This window comes from Labrus mixtus, chromosome 5 (genome assembly GCF_963584025.1).
Source record: "Labrus mixtus chromosome 5, fLabMix1.1, whole genome shotgun sequence".
Classification (NCBI taxonomy): domain Eukaryota; kingdom Metazoa; phylum Chordata; class Actinopteri; order Labriformes; family Labridae; genus Labrus; species Labrus mixtus.
Genome location: NC_083616.1, coordinates 28,217,424 through 28,239,621, shown reverse-complemented (window position 1 = coordinate 28,239,621; position 22,198 = coordinate 28,217,424). Strand labels below are relative to the sequence as shown.

Here is a 22,198-nt window from a genome sequence, read left to right as displayed (position 1 = left end):
ATCGTTTTTTGTAGTCATGTCTGCTCTTTGTTTGTCTGAGACTGTGTTAATTTTGGTGCTGTATGTCTTGAAAAGGTCACTCTTGGAAGTTTTTTCCTGGTATAATGAAAAAAATATTACCATCTTTTATTATTATCTCTGAATACTGATGGACTCAGCATTGGAGTTGCAGCATTATAGACTACACAACCTTACCAGGGCTCTCAGGGTATCAAGTGAACGTCTGTTAGTCATTCCAAGAATTAAATCTAGTTCCTGAGAGGGGTCTTTAGTGACTGTGGTCCTTCTCTCTGTAACAAACTACCTGCTGACCTGATCCATCACAACTGTCTGTACTTTTAAAGCTAAACTCAAAACCTATCTTTTCTCTCAAAATAATTACTCTTTGTGTCTGTGTGGGTATGTGAAAGTGTTTTCTTCCTTATTTGATTTCTGTATCATATTCATGATTGTTTAGACAGCTATTTTTGTCTGTTTTGTTTTTATCTTGCACACAGCACACTGAGTTTACCTGTAATGAAATGTGCTTCATAAATAAACTTTTCTATTCTTTAATTCGTGTCTATCTCAGCCCTCATAGCTCAAATCTTATCTAATTCATCAGCACAGATTCTGCATAATTTCAATCTGATGATGGTTCTCCACGTGTTGTGACCTGCTGGAGGACTCACAGCCGATGCATTTGGGTAAAAATTTGCATTGAAGCAGGTTGTATCTGCAATAGCTCGTTTCCATTCATCCCTTCCAAACCAGTGTGTTAGTAGGTCAACTCTGACTCGAGAATCTGAATTAATATTGCATTTTCATGAATATTAATGTTCAGAAATATCGTCTGTGAATGAGAGAGACTTGATCCTGTGATGTTTGTCGGTCTGGTTCATTGTTCAGGTGTTTAAGAGTCTATTTGAGCAGCCTCGGTGCCACGGGCCAGGGCGCGGTTGTGCTGCCTGCCTGAACCTCCGTGTCTGTGGATCTCACAGATAAGTTTTCCTGCCGCACTATGGTTAGCTACCCCACCCCGCACTGTAACATACAACCTCCTGGATTGTCCACGGAGCCACGTCTAAAGCAGGGAGTGAAAACCTAACGTGAAAACACATAATTTATCTCCAGTTATCGATGAGAAACTTTGTCAGTTAACCGCCGTTAACGGCTAACGCTAGCTTAAAAAAAAAAACTGTTCAATTCATTTTAGCTAGCGAGAGCACTTTCCTGTCTGGATGTGCTGTGACGTTAGGTGGGAAAACGATGGACATTAAAACACATTTTACATCCAGATAAAATGCTAAATACACTCGAAATATGCCTCTTAATGTTTAACCTACCTTCTGAGAGGAAAATGTAAGTATTCCCGAAAAGCCGAATGATATAACAGAGCCCAACGAGTATCCCACTTGATTCCTCCCTCAGCCGGAGCCGCTGCTGTGCTGCTTGACACCCTCGCTCTGTCTGCTCTTTCCCGACTCTGCCACAAGACCCGCCCCCTTTTTTCTCTTGGCGAGCTATGAATGGATTATCGACTTTGACGGACGGCCGCAACAGCCAATAAGAGCGTTTGTCGTTTTGTTTGGCTGAACATGGAATAGAGCTCACGCCTTGCTTTTTTTTTTTTTTTTTTTTTTTTGTTACAGGAAGCCAGTCAGTGAAAATCATAATCAATTGTGTGTTTAAATGCTGATTTCATTGCATGCTAATCTTCTATACAATATATTACTACATCCTTTTCTGAATATGTACACACACCATCTCTCAATAACTACCCTCCTCCTACTATATTCTTTAAAACAATCACAAGTACTAAATAATCTGAGTAATGAAGCTCTTTTATGGAACAGTATCCTACTACTCTCATCTGACAGGAGAGAATAAATGAGCCAAGATGATGGACCACTCAGGGAAAAAACCTTGAGGGTGATGCAATAATAAAAGGGTAGGTATAGTGTGTTTATGCATACACACACATGTGGTAGAGGGGGCATACATATGTTAAGACTGAATACAAGAGTATAAACACAACTGTGTATGACTGGTTGTTTATATTTGAGAGAGTTACTCATCAAAACAATAGATGTTTTTAAGCAAGCTGCTTGCTCTGTCTTCGAACAAAAGCTGCATCTCACAGTTTGTGATAAACGCAGAAAAAAACAACATAACATGCTTATGTAATGTGTCTATCTGAGGAATCATTTTATAATCCTAAAAAATCTATTTCAAGAACACAGTGTACCACAAGTGTATAGCAGTGCCACAAGATGGCGTTATTTCCCAAATCCAGAGTGATGCAGTCTCTTGACAGAGGAAAACAGCTGTATTCCATCATTAAATCTATTTTCTCTTCACCCTTCTGCAGTCTCATAGAGATGAGGGTTGATGCAAGTGTTTGTGGTGAATCTGGCAGACCATTTTTACTTAAATGACTCACTGATGTCTTTACCTGTAATCCGGCTATTACTCTGTGTGTTCTGCACTATGCACAGTTTCTACATACAGTATTTCATGTTATATTATTGTACATTTGCTGCACAAAGGGGACGTCAGGATACTAGAAATGTAAACTTCCATACAATATTTATACCTGTTTCGATAGATAGAAGTCCTGTGTTGAGGTCAATTTTAAATATTAATCATAATAAAGTTCAGCGAAACTCATGCAAACTGTCTAAATTACACACAAACATTGCCATGTAGGAGTTTGCATGCATTCTTTTGTTTCATTCATTCCTCTCCTATGCACATATCTTGTGTCATTTTTTAAAGTTTTGGTACTTTTCCATACTATCTATCATTAAAAAAATAAACATTTCTTCATTTTAAAACACGATGTATTGGGAAAGTATCAAAGTATCGAGCATTTTGACAATCTTACAGCAGATATCACTCTTACCTTTTCTGATCGATGGCTTCCTCTCGACTCCCTTCTCCGGGGATTTCTGAGCTGTGTCGAAGGCGGCCTTCATCTGAGCCACCTTCACCGACTGGCCCTGCTCATCACACTTCACTTCGGCTGGTTTGGGTCGCTCCTGGTGCTGCAGCTTCTCGTGCAGCTGAATAGACTCCTTTATGAGATCGGAGACCGGCCTAGATCTGGAAGTGCGTTGGGAATTATCTCTCCTTACGACCGTGTCTCCTCTCTCTTCACCAGGTTTGCTATCTGGTTGTTCTGGCATAATGTTTTCTGAGTTAAGTGTTGTATGAAGATCCTGCTTCATGTCTGCTGTGAGCTGATTGCTTTCCTCTGAGGCGCCTGCGACAGCTTCAACATAAACTGAACCGGTCTCCACAGCTTGTGTCTTGTCCTCAGTGGAGTTCTTTACCTCCCTCTTCCTCACACATTGATCCTGTGAGCTCGCAGAGTCAGACGACTGTGGATCAGCCTTGCTGTCGCTGTCACTCTTTATTTGCAGAGGTGGGCCTACAGTGCTGTTGTCAGTCTTCTGAGAGGTAAATAAATGGCTTGAGTCATCCCTTTTTGTGGGGGGAGACTTTTCCTCAGACATTGAGAAAGGTGCAGATTCCTCAGATGTCACACCCCCCGCCTCACATGACGCTTCTTCATGTGAGACAGCTGATAGTGAGCGATCTGAAGGCAGGTTCTCAGAGGGGCTTACCTCCTCCACCTTCTCCTCAGGTTTAGCGTGAACGGAGGTGATCTTTTTCTCTGACTTCAGACAATGAGCTTTTGAATGTCGTGACTTTACGTGTGAGCTCTCACACGGAGCGTTACTGATCACTGATGGCTGAAAACAAAGAACATCTGAGGACGTCCTCTCATCGGCATCCGTCTGATTCAAATCCAGTTCCTTTATGTGAAGATCTTTTTCCGCGAGGCTTTCCATGTCACCTGCTGACGAACGTGTGCCTACATCTGACTTGTAGATTTGATCTGAGGAGGGCTCTGTGGCTGCGCTGTAAATGTAATGCCTTGCAGCCTCATTCATATTCTTCTTGTCCGTTACATCAACCTCTTTCATCTCTGAGAGATCCGGGATTACCTCCTTTCTGTTTCTCTTCAGCAGCTTCTCCAAAATAGAGCCGGGTTCAGCGGGCACTTCTGGATTTGATGATTCAATCATTTGATTTGTGCTGTCTTCAATTGTGTAATTCACCACATAAGGCCTCGCAGACTCCCTTTGATCCCCAGTGATCTTTGCTTCAGTCGAAGAGGAGTCATTCAAACTTGGCTCCACCTCACACATTGCCGTTTCCTCTTTTGTATTATCCTCTGTTTTCCCTGTTGGAGCTCCACAGTGAATGGTATCACTCATGTCTAATAAAGACTCTTTCTGCACGCTGTTTTCCAAAGGATGTTGGGATTGAGCTGAAGGCGGTTCCTTCCTCTCACTCAAGAGGCCCACTGTTCGTGCACAGAGTTTGATATCTTCATCCATCATGGCGTCCTTCTCATGACGATGAACCGACGGTAACAGATCACTTCCTGCATGAGCTCCAAATCTGCCCATCTTCACCTTTGCAGTGTTGCCGTACCTTTCCTCTGAAACACCGGCTGAGAAGTTTTCACCTCGCTCCTCCTCATGTGCGATGGTTCCTCCTTCGTGATTCTCCATCGTGACTTCTGAGGACTTCTGAGGCTCCTCCTCTTTCTTCTTCTTCTCTCTCTTCACTCTGTTGAAGGGCTTGTGCGTGTTGGCTCTCTCCTCGGTCCTCTCACTGCTCTCTAGGTTCTTGTGCGTCTCCTGTGGAACCAGTGGCACGGTCCTGCCTCCTCCTCCTCCTCCTCCTTCCTCCTTTCCTGCTGCCCCTCCCTGTCTCACCTCCCTTGCAGCGAAAGGACTAACCAGCGGATTTATGTGCTTCTCACTAGAAGGTGTTGTTGGCTCCTGGCCGGGGCTCCCTTCCAGATCCTGAGCGTCTGGCTCTCCTGAATTTTTCCTGTTGCTACCAGCCTCCTCCTCCTCCTCCTCTTCCTCCTCCACCTCACAGGAGCTTCCTCCTTCCATGACATCACCTGTATGACTGCCTGCATCTCCAGACTCCGGGCTTGGCCTTGCCTCCTCCAGTCCTTCACTCTGAGCCGGTTCTCCCTCGCCCAGTTTGTCCTGGTTCTGTCCCATCCTGGTCTGTAAGGAAACACACAGTTAACCTCACAACAAAAATACAATCCTGCCACACATGCCATGTGTTACTTAAATTTTCCTGCAGCCCATGATTGATCTGACTTTAACCACAGCCTACATCACTCTCAGCATCCTAACTCATATTTCCTGTTCCAATAACACACTGCCGCTGAAACAGGAGGGAAAAAATGAGCAGACGCCTGGGATCAACATCAGCGTCTGCACAGTAGAAACAGTCTTTGGGTGGAGAGCATGTAGCATGTAGCGAACAATTCACAGTCACACAGGAGCTCCTCTCATGGACGAGGTGAGCCGCAGTATCTTATGACTCCAGCTGCTATTGTATGGACTTGATTGGGTTATTCGTGCACTTGCAGTGACCACAGCTGCTCATCTTTAAGGAAAATAACAGTCACAAGATGTTGGAACAATCTGACCTGTGAATATGAATCATTTGTTTTTGAATGATTCAGCACAATCGCTGCACATTTCTTTATGTTATAGAATTTAAGTTTCAAACAGTTACACTCATAGAAATCATAATTCTTTAAACAGTTCATGTAAATACAACTCTCTTAACACACTATACATGTTGGGAAAAGTATCTCTAAACAGTTGAAAAAACTGAGAACTATGTTTGGCTGAATTTTGGATTTAGACTGCTACAAAGTTTTTCATAATTTTAAAAGGTTTAGGATTTTTTGGGTTGGGCTCAATGACGCTCTGAGGTTCCCAAACATAATCCTGCTCTCTTAGCGCTACAACGATATAAAAGCTCTGAGCACTTTAGCGTCTTCAGATCTCTCATTGGCTGCAAGTTTCTACAAGTTTCTAGGTTCCTTCATTCTGCAAGTTCATCTTCCCCATGGATGCCAGAATTTCAACACTTTAAATCACAGTTTTTGACAATCTCAAGAGGCTATAAGTTCATTAAACAGACACACCCTGAGCCTCCCGGAGCGGAGATTACAGCTTCATGGTTCATGATTTTGAACCTTATTTTATAAACTTTGAGATATGTGTCTTCTGTTGAATATCAAACTTAAAATACATACAGTGTGTTGTATTGCTTCATATGGACTTAAAGTGAAAATCTCCCTCACAACAGTATAAAATCTGTGATCAGTGTTTGGGGATAATCAGTAACCCAGCAGACACACAGACACGCAGTGTGACTAATTGATTATTTCTGGTCTGTATTATCAGAAGTCTTATGACACTCTATCTGAAAACACTTTCCTACTCTTTGAATTTTGAGAGCCAGCTTCTTTTCTCTTGTTGTTGTCAGAATATTTGGTAAATTAGTTTTCATGTGACCTAATGAAGATATCATGCGTCAGTCCTTTTTTTTGCCTTCTATCATGTGAGATGTATGCAGAGCATGTTTTATGTAAGTCTAGTTAAAGCGTGAACAGGATAAAAAGCTCTGCATCAGCTTCATATCAAACCTTCTTCACACTTGCACAAAACTCCTGAAAACTCAGATTATGAGCTGCATGGCAGAATGTTAACAACCACATTTTATACTTAGAGTTTCTCCTGCCAACCTCCTTTAGTATTTGAAGTCCACGTTATCTGATGTGAGAACACAGCAGGATTTAATCAGGAGAATTCCCCTCGAGGTCGGAGGAGGGCGTGGTGACATTTATCACCTGTGATCGGTGCACGACCTAGATGAGTCTGTATGCAACCGGTACAATCTCTGTGCACGTAATTAAACTGTTCAGAATGTTTTCTGTTCTCCAGGATGTTCTTTTACACTCTGTTGTTGATATTGTGAACATGTTGAACTACATGTAGCATTTATATAAAGACAGATATTCTCATTATAGCGTCGTATAGAGGAGTCTCCGACAGAGATCGTCTCCTGCTGTGAGCTGCATGTGTGAACAACCAGATCAGGAGGATTTTAGGAGCAGACCTCCTGAAATGCTCTAGAAATATTCAGGAGTGTGTGTGTGTGTGTGTGTGTGTGTGTGTGTGTGTGTGTGTGTGTGTGTGTGTGTGTGTGTGTGTGTGTGTGTCTTCACTTTGGATCTGTTTTGTGGTTATTCAGGTTCCTTCAGCCCTTTTCACACATGCACTCCTGGACATTTCTATAAAATTTAAGTTTTTTTTTTCCGGAGTTCCCCTTCCACACACGACCGTTGCAGTGGGAGATTTCCACTCTTGAACGGGGGAGGGGGGGGGGGGGTCAGGACACGACATACAAAGGTGTGATGTTTACAACATGTACCGGAGGGTGTGCGGAGCTACAAAATGTTGACTCTATGATTACAGATTTTATCTTTTAATCAAAGCTAGTAACATTCAACACATTCACAGGATCAACAAATGACTGGTGAGCAGAAAAGAGTATGAGGCAGCTCTATGACGTACACAAAGATCAATCCGTTTTCTCGCTGGTTGCAGGACATAAACATCATCACCCACTCGCCCACATTTTCCTCAATATTTCCTGCTACATTCACACGTCGGCTCACCCTGACTTCATGCAGACTTTTTTTTTTATTACCAGGAGTTAGGCAGGAAAAAGTCCAGATAAAGTCAGGAGGGAAACATCAGCTGTTAACATTCACTCATGCAGCTCAGTCAGAGCATCGTGTGAAAGGAGCTTTGAGACACATTATCCTGCAGCTCTGCTCTCATAAATACGATGTCTGTGGGTACGCTGCTGCTGATGATGATAAATGGACAAAAAGTGTGGGAGTATTATCATTAGCAGAGGAAGGAGGTGGAAAGATAGCAGGAAAGAAAAACATAAGGCAGAACATAATTCTCAAACTGCAGCTCCCTGAGAGCATCTGATCGGTTAATAAGTTGTCGTCCTCCAAACTGCTGCAGTAAGCGGAGAAAATGGAGAGACACAATGAACAATGAAGGGGACCATGAGTCTGTATCCTGTCTCTGTGTGAAGACATATGACTGCTGCTGTCTTATCATCTGACAGGCCTGAACTCTGGCCAGACACATGGCTGAGGGAGTTACAGATACCATCCCGCAGCGGAGGCACAGCTGGCTGTGTGGAAGCTCAAATGTCGTTTTTCATGCTGATACAGAGAAAGAATAATTACAAATAAAACCCATAATACGGTGAGGAAGTGTTTGTGTCTTGTCTTTGGATTTCTCTCATCGTTTGGACTCATCAGCGAAAAATCCAGAGTAGAGTTGAGTGGAATTTACTTTCATTGATTATCTTCTACTTTCTCACTCTCTGTCTCCATCACAGTCTGGTACGCTGTGGTCACCGCCAGGCCCGCCCGCAGAAACATCTGAATGGGCCCTCCCAAGATATGGTTTAGATCAACGTGGGCACATTCGATCAGTGCTGTTAGCGCTAGCCTCCTGGCTAACATTAGCTCCCTCTGCCTGGCTCCCATCAGCCTTTTGGAGTCGACTGAAATAAGTTTCCTTTTCTGGCATCCTAACTTTGTGCTGATCCTGGAATGGATATACTTTCTTCCAACATAACTAACATAACAGTTAAGTTCACTGGGCCAGGTAACGTCGGTAACATTAAAACAAAAACAAGACTCATATCACTTGAAGAAGAGGGCGTTCACATTTTCAAACAGGCTACATTTTACTGAAGCGACGATTAATAAAATGAGTGTTTTTGTTGTTTTAAGAGGTCATGGTGAGTATTTAGGTGTAAAATAAGATTTGGTCATTGCTGCTTAAAAGTAGGATGGACCATGTTTTTTTTGCCCTGGAGAGCGTTCCCCTTTAATCCCCCCTTATGGGACAAGAGCCGGCTGCAGCGTATCAGCCGCTCTGCAGAGATGGTGATTGGCTGCAATCTGCCATCTCTCCACTAAACCCTGAGGTGTGGACTCAGGCTGTTTTTAAAACCCTCCCATCAGGGCGAGAGGAGGCGGCGGTCCATCCATCAGGACTGACCCGTCACAAGACAACAGTTTCTTCCTCTCTGCTCCGAGAAAGATAGACGGATATCTTACTGACCTCGAGGGAAACTCAGGCATCCAGTAGCAGCTTACAGCACACCTGACATGAAACATCTGTCACATCTTACACCCCTCTCCTACATGTACATGTTAACCCATAAAACAAAATGTACACATACACAAACAATGTTTATGAAGCCTGTGCAAAGTTGATTTAAAACCTATACACAAACAATAAGACCTCTATGACATAAAAGCAGAACTATTTTATGCATTCTGTAAAGACACAGAAGTGTTTTTATGGTGGCAGTGAAAATGTAACATGAGTCTGTGCAAATTTTAAATTTTGCAAATGTGCTGATGTAATATTCAAATCGTCAAGACTCATTCATAATGCCCCTGCTGCTGCCGCCAGACCCAGCCTCCTCCACAGGATACAGAGTTTCACCCAGACCCAGAGTCACTAAACATCACAGTCATGTTAAGGCACTCGGCAGACTTCCTGTATGTGGGTTACATTAGCTCAGTGGCCCCCAGACCTTCATTATCAGGACCCCGACCCTTCACCATACACATCAACACATAAACACTTACACACTAAGCACACTGCCAGTCAGACGCTTTGTTATCAAAGTCCTACATGTTAAGACTTTGTCTGCACAAAGCAGAGAAGAGCAACTTCAGTGTGACAGCAAACTTAAAAAAAACTAACACACAGCTTTAACGGAGGAAGCAACAAAAGGTGATACAGCAACATGAAAACTTTTAACTTTCTAAGATTTAAGAAGAGTCCTGCTACTCAGATTTCTTTATTCCTGACTCTCTGAATGGTTGAACAACTAACCACAAGTTAAAACCGGACTGAAACTTTCAGTCCTGGAATAATGTCATTAACTAATTTGGGCTTGTTTACAGATCTTCTCAGTCTGAGGTTCAGCTCTGAGACTGACACTCTCACGTCTTTTCTCACGTCCAGTTTTCATCTTTATTTTTGTGTTGATTGAGTCAACTGCAGACAAAACGATCTCACACAGGTAGCACGCGGTGAAAGGGAGTGTGTCTCTCTTCATGACCCACTAGTGTACAGACCGAGGGCGAGATGTGACCTGTCATATTTTCTTGTATTTAAGTAGTTGTGACTTCTTCTGTAGATATATTGTCAGTCTTATGTTTACCTGGAAGTTCTCTCACAACATTGACGATGAAACAGACTGAATTGAATCCTGACACCTCAACATGATTTACGGAGGTATAAAGGGCTTTTTTATTATTGCAGACAGATTATTGCTATATAGTTATTTTAATGCCTGTAAACACTGCTGAGGGGAAGGTAGCATACTGATACTGATCCTGTTAACATTTTCCACAGCAAAGATTTACAGTGTGTGAAATATTTGACTAATAAGAGACAATACGAGGGGCGCTGATGGCGTAGGGGTCCGGTTACATCCCATGTACGAAAACTGTAGTACTCCAAGCGGGCGGCCTCGGTTCAAGTCCAACCTGCAGCTCCTTTCTCGCATGTCATTCCTCTCTCTCTCACTCCTGATTTCCTACTCTTTTCATTTAATTTAATTTCATATTTGATTTATTTGCTCATTTCAGTGTATGGTTCCAACACAATAAAACACAACATGAAATATCTTTTCATGATACTAGTACGCTGTCCATGAAGAAGAAAACTTGTAATACCTGCCTCTTTCCTAATAACACAAGATGCTGTTGAAACAGAATAAGTTGTTTTCTCTTTCTTTCACTGTCCTATCAAAATAAAAGAATAAAAGTCCACAAATAAAACATGATGAGAACACTACTTCAGGACAAACTCAGCAGAGATTAGAGGTTTGTCCACAGGGGGCGCCAAAGTCAACGTTAATAGAAAGTTCCTCACAGGAGCTTTAAGTTTCTTGACAGTAGTAGTGCTGCTGTTTTATAACTTTTTACTGATTTACCCCACATTCCTTAGAGGTGTAAACGTACTCGTCCAAACCCGATTCTGATTGTGACCCCTCAGGCAGTCCGCCCCTTCAAAACAACTCCTCCATTATCTCGTCCGAGAGCCCGACATGGTCACTTGATCACCATGTGCTCGCTCTCTCTTTGCATACTCAAACGTACAGGAATCTAAAAGCACCGGAGCAAGGAAACAAATCGGAAAAAAGTTTCAGGATCAGGAAACTTTGGAACCGATCGAATGTCTACGCTCAGAGCTCTGACGATTACATCACAACAAGCTTTAGATCTGACAAGAGGACAGGTCACTACTCCTACAGCAGGATTTACATTATATTGATCACTTATCAGATGTTGCGTTCACACTTACCGGTTAGAAGCCAAGTCGATCGTCCTCTCCCTCTCTCTCCCTCTCTCTCTCTCTCTCTCTCTCGGGACCACAGAGTGCTCTTTGTTGCTTGTTTGGTGATGTTTAGTCCTCCCTCAAATGCACAAGCAATGGGAGCCTTATATTACATCCATGTGATGTCACAGCACATTTGACTAACACAATCAGGGGGAGATCAGGCTCGCAGCGGGACTTTTTGCAGTCTTGGACGGGTCATCTGGAAGCTTCTCCGTCTCTTTGAGGGCGGTGGGTCAGGCTCATTGAAAATCTGCTTCTTTAAGTTGAAACGAAATTAGGTGTGGCAACAAAAAGAGAGAGAATAAGGAATTGGAAATCGGAAAAATGCCTGAGCTTGTCTCGTTCTTTTCTAGTCTTCTGACGACTCAAAGCTCTTTTACACCGCAGGACAGACCGACACATTCACACACTGATGGTAGAGGCTGCTATGTGAAGTGACCATTCATACACATTCACACACTGATGGTAGAGGCTGCTGTGTGAAGTGACCATTCATACACATTCACACACTGATGGTAGAGGCTGCTGTGTAAAGTGACCATTCATACACATTCACACACTGATGGTAGAGGCTGCTGTGTAAAGTGACCATTCATACACATTCACACACTGCCGAAAAAGCAGCAGGAGCCACTTGGGGTTAAGTGTCTTTCCCAAGGACACATCAGACTTGTTGCTGCAGGAGCTGGGGATCAAACCCCCGACCTTCCAGGTTAAGAGACGACCGACTCTACCACTGATCCACAGCCGGATAAGCTTTTGAGTGTTGTCACCTCTTACATGCAGTATTTCATTTCTCCTAATCCATTCATCTGTTCCTAGTTCCTCCTCTGATGTCCTATTTTTACCTTCTTTAATACTTTTATTTATATTTATTGTCTTACTGTCCCACACGTTTTAAATTCTCTTTCCTTTGACGTGATGTCGTCCTCTTATTATCGTTTTTTATGTTTTTAGTGCTTTGATTCTCTGAGGAGATCTGCCTGTTTTATCACTTCTATTTGCATTTTGTCTTCTTGTTTTTTAGACATTCCTTGTTGCTGAATTAGTGGCCGACGCTCTGTTTGGTCTGAATGTTGACTCTGTCGTCTTCCTGAGTTCCTGCCTTTGCACGTTACATAAAAAAGAAATAAAAATCAGGTAAAAGTCAGAGAGAAACGAACGTCTTGAGGTTTACTTTTTAAATGATTGACACTTTGTGCTGCCCCCTCAGATCCTCTGCTCTTCTTGGTTTTTGTTTCCACTTTTATAACAATAAAAAGATCACTTCCAGAAGACCTGAGGGTTCTTGCAGGCTCGTAGTATAAAAACATATTTGATAAATTGGTGGGAGAAAAATCATTTTACACTTTTTAAACCATTATAAGAACCTTAGAGTTTATTTTTAAACCGGGCCGGCTCCAAGTCAAAGACAGATAACGAGAGGAAACAAGAAGTTTATTTACATTCAAGTTTCAATAGGAAAACAAACATTACACGATGTGAAAGTCAGGTGCGTGTATTGATGAGTGAAGGAAAGGTGAGTGAGGTGTTGTGTGGAGAAATAAGGAGGCTAAGTGGGGAGCAGGGTCTCTTGTCTCTCCTTCTTCCTCCCAACAATGAGGAGGCGGGGCCTGGACTGGGAACACCTGGCCCGGTGTTCTGAATCCATGACGACCCAGCAACACCTACCAGCACCTGAAACATAAGAACAAAACAGAATGCAGGGGCCATCCCTTCATAAGCTGACTGTTTAACTGGCACCCATCTACAGGTATGTGATGTCATTAAAATCTGTATAAAATCATTAAACATCTTGATTTTGGAGGAAACGAGAAAAAGGAATGTCTAATTATTTTTGTCTCCTTTAACCCAACGCTGTTTTCATGCCAGAGTCCGGGCAGCAGAAACACTCCCTCAGTCCAGGAGTGAAGATAAGAAGGAGATCCAGACAGCCTGGTGAGGGAAGTCATCTGAAAAACAGCTCAGGCCTCTGTCTTTTGTTTCTCTCCATCTCCATGGTAACGCCCAAAACAGGAAACATCCTCTGATAATAAAACAAAAGTGGACGTACAGCGGCCAAGAAATCACCGGCAGGATTAGTGGAAGAGCCCACACCCAGAGGCTGAGGGTGAGACAGACAGGCAGACAGGCAGACAGGCAGACAGGCAGACAGACAGACACACAGACACACAGACAGACAGACAGACAGACAGACAGACAGATAGACAGACACACAGACAGACAGACAGACAGACAGACAGGCAGACAGACAGAGAGACAGGCAGACAGGCAGACAGACAGAGAGACAGAGAGACAGGCAGACAGACAGACAGACACACAGACAGGCAGACAGACAGAGAGACAGGCAGACAGGCAGACAGACAGAGAGACAGAGAGACAGGCAGACAGACAGACAGGCAGACAGGCAGACAGACAGACAGACAGGCAGACAGGCAGACAGACAGACAGAGAGACAGACAGACAGACAGACAGGCAGAGAGACAGACAGACAGACAGACAGACAGACAGACACACAGACAGACAGACAGACAGACAGACACACAGACAGACACACAGAGAGACAGACACACAGACATACACAGACACACAGACACACAGACAGATAGACAGACAGACAGACAGACAGACAAAGAGACACACAGACAGATAGACAGACAGACAGACAGACAGACAGACACACAGACATGTGTTTGTATGTTTGGAAAGTGTACCAGGTCACAGACAGACAGACAGACAGACACACAGACAGACAGACACACAGACACACAGACAGACAGACACACAGACAGACAGACAGACAGACACACAGAGAGACAGACAGACACACAGACACACAGAGAGACAGACAGACACACACACAGACACACAGACAGATAGACAGATAGACAGACAAGCAGACAGACAGACAGACAGTTATGTGTTTGTATGTTTGGAAAGTGTACCAGGTCACAGACAGACAGACAGACAGACACACAGACAGACAGACACACAGACAGACAGACAGACACACAGACAGACAGACACACAGACAGACACACAGACACACAGACACACAGACACACAGACACACAGACAGTTATGTGTTTGTATGTTTGGAAAGTGTACCAGGTCACAGTAAGTCTCGTCTAGACAAAAGCCAATCTGGCTTTAATTTAAGATCATCATTAATTCAAGACGCGCTCCGCAGGCTTCTTGGCACGTTGCTGATGAGAGTGACGAAGCTTCTTTTTTAGTCTCTCTGCGGTTTGAAACGTTTACAAGACTACAGTAGTCACACATAAAGCTCTGAAATCTTACAGCTACAAGTACATGTAGGGAAAAACAGAAGATAAAATGTTCTCTTCTAGTGTCAATGTCCGCACTGACGACATGAAGCGGTCTCAACAACAACCAGAACTTCAAACTTTGATGGAATACTAGTAAAAATCAAAGTAGCGGTATATCGATACATGTTTCAATACCATGGCAACTAAAATTGAACCATGGCCGCCAAAAAATTTAGAATTTGTTGTTTTTAATTTCCAAACAATTCCAAAAAAAACATGCAAACAAAGTCCTAGGCCCCCTTTTTATTTGGCGACTTTTATAATTAAAAACAAAATTTGTAGGCTAACTCCCGCACAAGGACTGAAGTGTTGCCGATGTGTTAGTGCCATTTATTCAGGGTCACCTCCTCCGCTCCCTGTCTGTTTGAAAGAGACATAAATGTCACTTTTTTTTTGTAAGATTTATTTTTGGGCTTTTTGTGCCTTTATTGGAGAGACAGGTCAGTGGACAGAATCGGAAATCAGGGAGAGAGAGAGAGTTGGGAATGACATGCGGGAAAGGAGCCACAGGTCGGACTCGAACCCGGGCCGCCTTCTCGAAGGACCACAGCCTCCACACATGGGGCGCACGCACCAACCACTGTGCCACCAGCGCACACAAACTTTTGCATCTTAATAAGACGCCAAAAGGACCTGGTGAACATCAGTGTTCGCTGACCTGTGAATTTAAACGGATCACCTCTTTACCTTTTTAAAATCTCCTCACAGAGGCTTTAACAACATTAAATAACTTGTCCGCCTCAATGCTCTACTGTACTCCACACACACACACACACACACACACACACACACACACACACACACACACACACACACACACACACACACACACACACACACACACACACACACACACACACACACACACACACACACACACACACACACACACACACACACACACACACACACACACACACACACACACACACACACACACGTATAGGAGCAACAGGAGCGTGTAACTTAAGTATTTCACTGATGTCATGCAAACAGTGACGGGAAGCCAAATGTTATATAACCTGGCTGTTAGAAAGCGGCTCTCCTGCCAAAGCATACAGATGGGGGCATGATGATGTAATTTCAGGATACTCACACACACACCATCCCATTGCAGTCACAGATATTAAGTCATGCCTGGGATATTTTACCCGTTCAGGAAGGTTTTCATCACAGCGTCAGTCACACTCAGACTGTTTTTGACTGTTTTGTAAAACCGGTGGTTTGTGTTTCAGTTCGTCTGACGTCCTGAAAAAAAACACTTTTAATCTAAAGGCAGGGTTGGTCATTTCCTCCAGATAGACTTTTTAAGATTTTGGTTGAAATTGTCTTTAGGTCCTGACAGACATTAATAACTCATTTTTTACTCAACATAAAAAATCTGTCATCTGTATCAGTTATAAGTCTGAGGTAACATTCTGATGAACCAATCAGACGCCTCCCTGCTCGTTCTCTACCCCTCGCGTTCACTAGCTCATACTCAAAGCGCGTCACCGACGATGGAGTCCAGTGGCGATTCTAGAGTCCGTTGGGGCCTGAATCAAGACATATCTGTGGGGCCCTAAAACCTGCCTTTATCACCATTATGTCTGCCATTGTCCCCTCACTTACTTCACTTCCTCTTTCTTCCTTTGTTGACTTTCATTGACAAACTTTTTGCATGCAACGCTTAGGCAGCGAGAGTGAGTGCTGTCAAATGGGACCCCCTTAGGGAGGTTTCATACTGTCTTTGCAAAATTTGCACATTTTGGGTGGTTGCCGTGGTTTAAAGTTTGCGAGCCCTCAGGGGCCCCCTTACTGGTCTGGGGCCCTAAGCAGTTGCCTGTTGACAAGCAGCGCCTCTGACAGAGTTTATACTGAGTTAGTCGTCGTTAGTAGTAAAATAGTCACTTTTTTAAAATGTATTATGATAAAGTTTAGTGTTTACTTACCGCTGAATGAGACATGAGACGACGTCGTTTCTACACAATGTAAGCGATGAGCTGAAGTGAGGGGGCGTGGCTTTCGACGGAGCACTGAGGGAATGATACTTTCAAAATCATTCTAGTTTTCTAAAAAAGTACCAGCCCTGCCTTTAATGGAAGAAGAAGCGACGTCAGATTTGTTTCTTGTAAAAGAAATGTTTATTTCCATAATGAACACATACAGTACATTATTCTGACCAACATAAAAAGTGCAATATGCATTCAAACTACAGCAATGTACAGTACAAAAAGTTACTGCATACTTAAATATAAAAAGAAAAAAAAAAGGTTACAAACGGTGAAGTAACCTGTCGTGTGATCGTCGGTCACGTCAGCGTGGCGTGACCGATGATGATATGAGCGTGAAAAAGCTTAACAGCTATGAGCCCGAGGACTTCGCTGAGTCGCTCTCCCAAAAAGGTGCAAAAAAGACGTGACAGCATTTCTTTGAATACGAACATGATTGAAATGATGGGTCACATGTTTAGTACAGCTTCGGTGGTGTTTTTTTCCGATTTCGTCGAGACAGCCGAACAACTTTGGTCTTTCACATTTCAAGAAGCACGAGTTCAACGTGTTGGCAACCCGTCGAGGATGAGCTCCTTGGAAGGTAAAGAAGGTCTGGAAGTCAAATGTTTTGTTTTTAAACTTTAGCGTGGGAACAAACCTCACTTACATCACACGTTTCTGTCACACTTAGGCGTCTGAAGGTTTCCAGCCATGCAGCGTTGACTCCTCGCTCGTCTCTCCCAGCGACACTGACGGGGAATGATGAGGTCAATAACATTACACTAATGTTATTTTGGAAGATAGCTTGTGTGTACCGGTATTCACTCGATAAAAAAACAGTGCAAAGTAAGAACAAACTCAGAAATGTTTTGTTCTGTTTGTTGAAAACAGTGAAAAAGTCACAGCCTCCTCCTCCTCTCTCTCTTTTGTTTCGTCCCATTCACTCGCTCACAAACTCGCACAAAGTTACACGTTAATGCATAAACACACACACCTCTGCTTTAAAGTGAGTTTCCTTAAATGAAGTAAACTGAAGTGTAGCCAGGTGTTCATCTGGTGATGAGGTAACCGTCTGATTTACAACCCTCGAGTATCTACAAACCCCCGATCCTAAAAGTCGGGACGGGCGTCGTGTAAAATGTAAAAAAAACAAAAACAGATTGTGATGATTTGAAAAACATTGAAGGATGATATTGAATTGAAAACGGCACAAAGACAACAAATCAAATGCTGAAACTGAGAAATGTCATCGTTTTTTGGAAATCTATATAAAACTATACAGTATGCCCATTTATGAATGTGATGCCACCAGACTGGAAAAGAAAACACCTGACGGGATTTCTCACAGTTAATAAAGTTAACTGGCGACAGTTCAGAAACATGACTATCCCAGAGAGGCTGAGATGGGGAGGCAGACAGAATCTGTGGAGTTCATCGTCAAAAGTAAAAAAGAATATCATTTAAAGATCCAGAGAATCTGAAGGAATCTCTGCATGTAGGAGACAAGTGAAGTGTGGCTGTGACCTTTGACCCTCAGACGGTCCTGCATTAAAAACAGACGCGACTCTGTAGTGGGCGTCACAGCATGATCTCAGGAACACTTCCAACACCGTTATGTGTGAGCACAGTTCATCAGTGCATTCACTAACGCTGGCTGGAAATGTACCGCAGCCTCTGTGATGTGTATGAGGGAGCATTAGTGGGTCGGCTGCACGTTTGTGAAGGCTCCGTTAATGCTGAATCATTAATACAGCAGGTACTGGAGCAGCGTATGCTTGCTAAAAGACGGCTTCTTTCTGCAGGGAAGGCTTTGATTATTTCAGTAAGAGAAAGCCGGACCACATTCTGAACGTGTGACAACAGCTTGGCTCCAAAGTAAAAGAGTCGAGCCTTCCTGCCGCCCTGACTCGTCAACCATTGAAAGTGTTTAGAGCTTTATGAAGCATAAAATAAGACATGGGAGACTTTTGAAATGAGAGAAACTGTTCTCCTCAGTTCATAAAACACTTAAAAAGTGTTAAAAGAAAAAGTGATGCACAGAGAGGTAAACAGGATCCTGTCACAACTCTTTCTTCAAAGTGTTGCTGACATCAGATTCAAGATGGGAAAATAATTATCTTAAAAAACCCTCTCACTGTTTTTCTGAACGTTTGACATGTCGTCTTGGTGTTATAATATATTCTGAAAAATCATCACATTCTGTTTTTATTTACATTTCACACAACGTCCCGACTTTTTAGGGATTAGGTTTGTAAAACGTAGACTGTGTGGTCAACAACTTTACATTTCGTAACTTTGCTTTCTGTCAAAGCTCTGATGAAGAACTCATGTTGATCCTTTCACACCTCCACTTTGGAGCAGACAGGTAAAAATAATCTAAGTGCCATCAGGTACCATCTACAGGTACGTATCAGGTACGCGTGGCTGTGTGGAGTTAAAGGTTTTAGAGGGTCTTGTGCCGTCTCATCCCCGCAGTCTAACACACAGCTCTGTGCCTCTGGTCTCATACGTAAGGCACTTGTTTTGTCCATGAATCAAACCAAGTTAGAGGTGAACGGATGGCTTACACAGATACAGCAATAAGACGATCATCACTGTGAACAGCAGTTTGAAGAACAATGTGGCAAAGGAGAGAGAGAGAGCCCTCCTTGGAACAACTATTGGCATTGTTTTTTAGATTTTCATTTGTTTCTTTAGACTCGGCTCTCTGGCCCCACAGGGTGACGGAGCGGGGGATGGGTGGAGTGTACGTGGTCTCTTCTCGGTGTGTCAGCTTCTGGGCTCACCTGGTAGCGCTCTCTCTGGAGTGTGCAGGTCCTTGCAGGGCCGGGGCGGAGCAAATGTGCTGGGGGAGTCCCATTCGGGGCCGGGGTCGGGCTCTGGGGACAGCGAGAGGAGCAGCAGCGTCCCTGCGTCGGACGAGCAGGCCGAGTACAGATCCTCCGAGGAGAAGTTGAGGCTGCCCAACTTGGCCAGCGAGTTGGAGCGCTTCAGCCTGGAGGGCACGGTGAGGCCCGCCAGACGCATGCGGGTCTCGATCTCCTGCGCCCTCTGACGCACGAGGCCGGGTTTCCCCCTCACGCTGCGCAGACTGTCGCTGCTGGAGCTGCGCGTCAGGGCGGAGCCATGAGGCGAGTTGGTGGGTGTAAGCAACCCGGACCCCACCACCCCCAACAAGGCTTCATTGGTCAGTGGCACCACCAGTGGCTCTAACCGCACTTGGCATGGTGTGGAAGATTTCGGGAAGTCCCCAGGGATGCGGGAGAACTCCTCCTCCTCCTCCTCCTCCTCCTCCTCCTCGGGGTGGCTGTTCTTGGACTTTTGGCAAGCTTGCAAAGGCGTCAGGAAGTGCAAGCTCTCCTTGGATAAACCTGAAAGTCTCTCGAGTCTCTCTGCTCGGCGGCGGACCAGCCCAGACCGCTGCAGCTGAGAAAGCGCCTCCGGTTGTTGGCCGATGTAGCACGCCACACCTTGTTGCTCCCCCTCCATGTCCATGCTCACCAGCTCGGGGACCGCCTCAGAGGCAGCAGCAGGTTTACTTCTTTGACTGTCGGTCTCTACTTTGACTAAATCACCATCGTCCTTCAGCTCCATTAGCTGCGGCGGGTCTCCTGGCTGCTCGTCGAGGGGAGCTTCAGGTGGGGAGGCAGCACAGTTGGCACAGGGGTGTAGCACTACAACTGAAGATGTTAGGCATTCAGCAGAGGTATGGGGCAGTTTGAATGAAGCACTTGGGACTTCAGAAGGACTGGGGTTAAGGCAAAGCTTAGAAACGAGGGGTGGAGAGTCGTCTTTTTGCTTGGACTTGGAAGGAGGGACAGAGGCAACTTTCTCCTGAATGAAAAGATGAAAGAATTAGAGTCAGAGGGAAGGTGACGATTTAAGAAATAAACCAGATTCTTCAAAATTAAAAACATTTTCAAACTTACATGAAGGTTCTGTGGAGTGCTGATATGGTTGTTATTGTTGGAGTTTTCATTCAGGGATGCCAGGTCCATCCCATTACCCTCTGCATCCCCCTCCACCTCGACATCTTGTGTTTCCTGTCCTCCGCCTGCTCCTCCGCCCCCTCCATCATCTGGCTGCATGAGCACCTCCATCTCTGCCTCCTCCTTCTGCACCTCCTCCTCATCCTCCTCCTCCACTGTGCTGAACTCCAGCCTCAGACGCAGCTCCTCCAGGGGCTCCGGTCCCCGAGAGGATGTCTGCGCAGCGGCCCCCTCTGCTGTTGGTCCAAAGGGAGGCGGAGGGAGTCCTTCCTGCCCATCGAAGGCCTCGTCATCCAGCAGGGCGTCTCGCTCCACATCCTCGATTTCAATGAAGACTTTCTCCATGCCGACGAGGGGAGGGCCGCGCACTGGAGTCGATGGTTCGCTGTCCAGCGCCGAGTCAGAAAGCCGGCGGAAGTAGTAGTTGTTGTAGGCAGGGTCGATTTCCAGCGCCACAGCCCTACGGGGGGAGGGACAGGTGGCCCCCTTATCAGAGAGCGCCTCCTCGCAGCAGGGAGACATCCCCGGCTCCGGAGTCGGGTGGTCTCCCTCCTCTCCTCCACAACACTGCAACCCCTGCTGCCCCTCCGACATCTCACAGTCTGCGTCGGGATGCCACAGCTTGTTGTGACGCTGTTTACTGGAGACAAACACAGAGTGCAGAGGACACAGGTCACAATCTAAGAGGTCATCCACTGAGGCTGTCATTTTCAATAATTGGAGTGTACTTTAAAACGATACAATCTACAATTTCTATCTTCATTAGAATCTAAATGTATTGAAAAACTGATCTTCAGTTATATTTTCAACTTCAAAAGCTGCCACAAGTTAAAGAGCGAGAGCAGTACTCACTGAGTTACAGAGACGAAGGTAGGAGAGTGTGCGCTGCTAATAAAACTAAGCGGTGAAATAAAGAAGACGTGTGTTTCTGAATGTTTCACTGTGGTTATGCTGCAAATTAACGCTTCCACAGCTCCACTCCTACATGCAGAAACGAGCTGGATTTTGTTGAAAAGACGCCATGCTGTAACGTCTATCTCCGCCCCGCCCTCCGTCAGACCTGATGCTCTCAAACAGCCCAGACACAGACCGGCCGCTCCATTTTTTGCCGATTGGCTCACTTGAGAAAAGACCGTTTGTCTCCTACCACATTTGCCCGAGTAAATAAAGTAGCTCATCGGAAGCTGAACAGTTTGCTTTCTCTCATTTTTCTGAATATTTAAAACAGGAAATGGTCCAACATTCCATGGCGTCAAAGCGAGTATGAGTATAGTTTATATTTTATTGGTATCATATCAAAGTTTAATTTCTGCTATCCTCCACCCCTGTGTGTGACGGGCTGTACCTGGCGTCCAGGATGCCCTCATACTCAGCCAGCTGCCTCATGAAGCCGGCGTTGGGACGTGTGATGGTCCTCTTCTGCTTGACAAAGTTGTAAGCCTTCTCCAGCGACCACCCGAACTCCTTCATGGCGTAGGCGATGACGGTGGAGGCCGACCGGCTGACGCCCATCTTGCAGTGGACGAGACACTTTGAGTGGTTCTTTCTGTGGGGGACGAAACAACGTG

At 44.6% G+C, this 22,198-nt stretch overlaps 3 protein-coding genes across 5 annotated transcripts in view; all 3 read right to left on the bottom strand.

The window, feature by feature from the left end:
* Positions 1-1,481, bottom strand: part of coro1ca (coronin, actin binding protein, 1Ca) — a 33,720-nt gene extending 32,239 nt beyond the window's left edge. The window contains exon 1 of the mRNA XM_061039128.1: positions 1,326-1,481. The gene's annotated coding sequence lies outside the window, so the exon portion shown is untranslated. The remainder of the gene's footprint in view (positions 1-1,325) is intronic.
* Positions 1,482-2,810: 1,329 nt separating this feature from the next.
* si:ch211-108c6.2 (uncharacterized protein LOC559375 homolog) lies at positions 2,811-11,189 on the bottom strand. The gene is made up of 2 exons (XM_061039074.1): positions 10,790-11,189; positions 2,811-5,078 (listed from the first exon to the last, which is right to left on the bottom strand). The coding sequence occupies exon 2, from the start codon at positions 5,070-5,072 to the stop codon at positions 2,811-2,813; it is 2,262 nt and encodes a 753-aa protein (XP_060895057.1). The 5' UTR covers positions 5,073-5,078; positions 10,790-11,189.
* Positions 11,190-16,768: 5,579 nt separating this feature from the next.
* The window catches only part of ssh1a (slingshot protein phosphatase 1a), a 28,629-nt gene continuing 23,199 nt past the window's right edge, over positions 16,769-22,198 (bottom strand). For all 3 annotated transcript variants that reach the window (XM_061039100.1, XM_061039101.1, XM_061039099.1), the window contains 3 exons: positions 21,976-22,176; positions 20,571-21,270; positions 16,769-20,475 (listed from right to left, as the gene is read on the bottom strand). In XM_061039100.1, the coding sequence (XP_060895083.1) occupies positions 19,411-20,475; positions 20,571-21,270; positions 21,976-22,176 (1,966 nt within the window). In that variant the 3' untranslated portion in view covers positions 16,769-19,410. The remainder of the gene's footprint in view (positions 20,476-20,570; positions 21,271-21,975; positions 22,177-22,198) is intronic.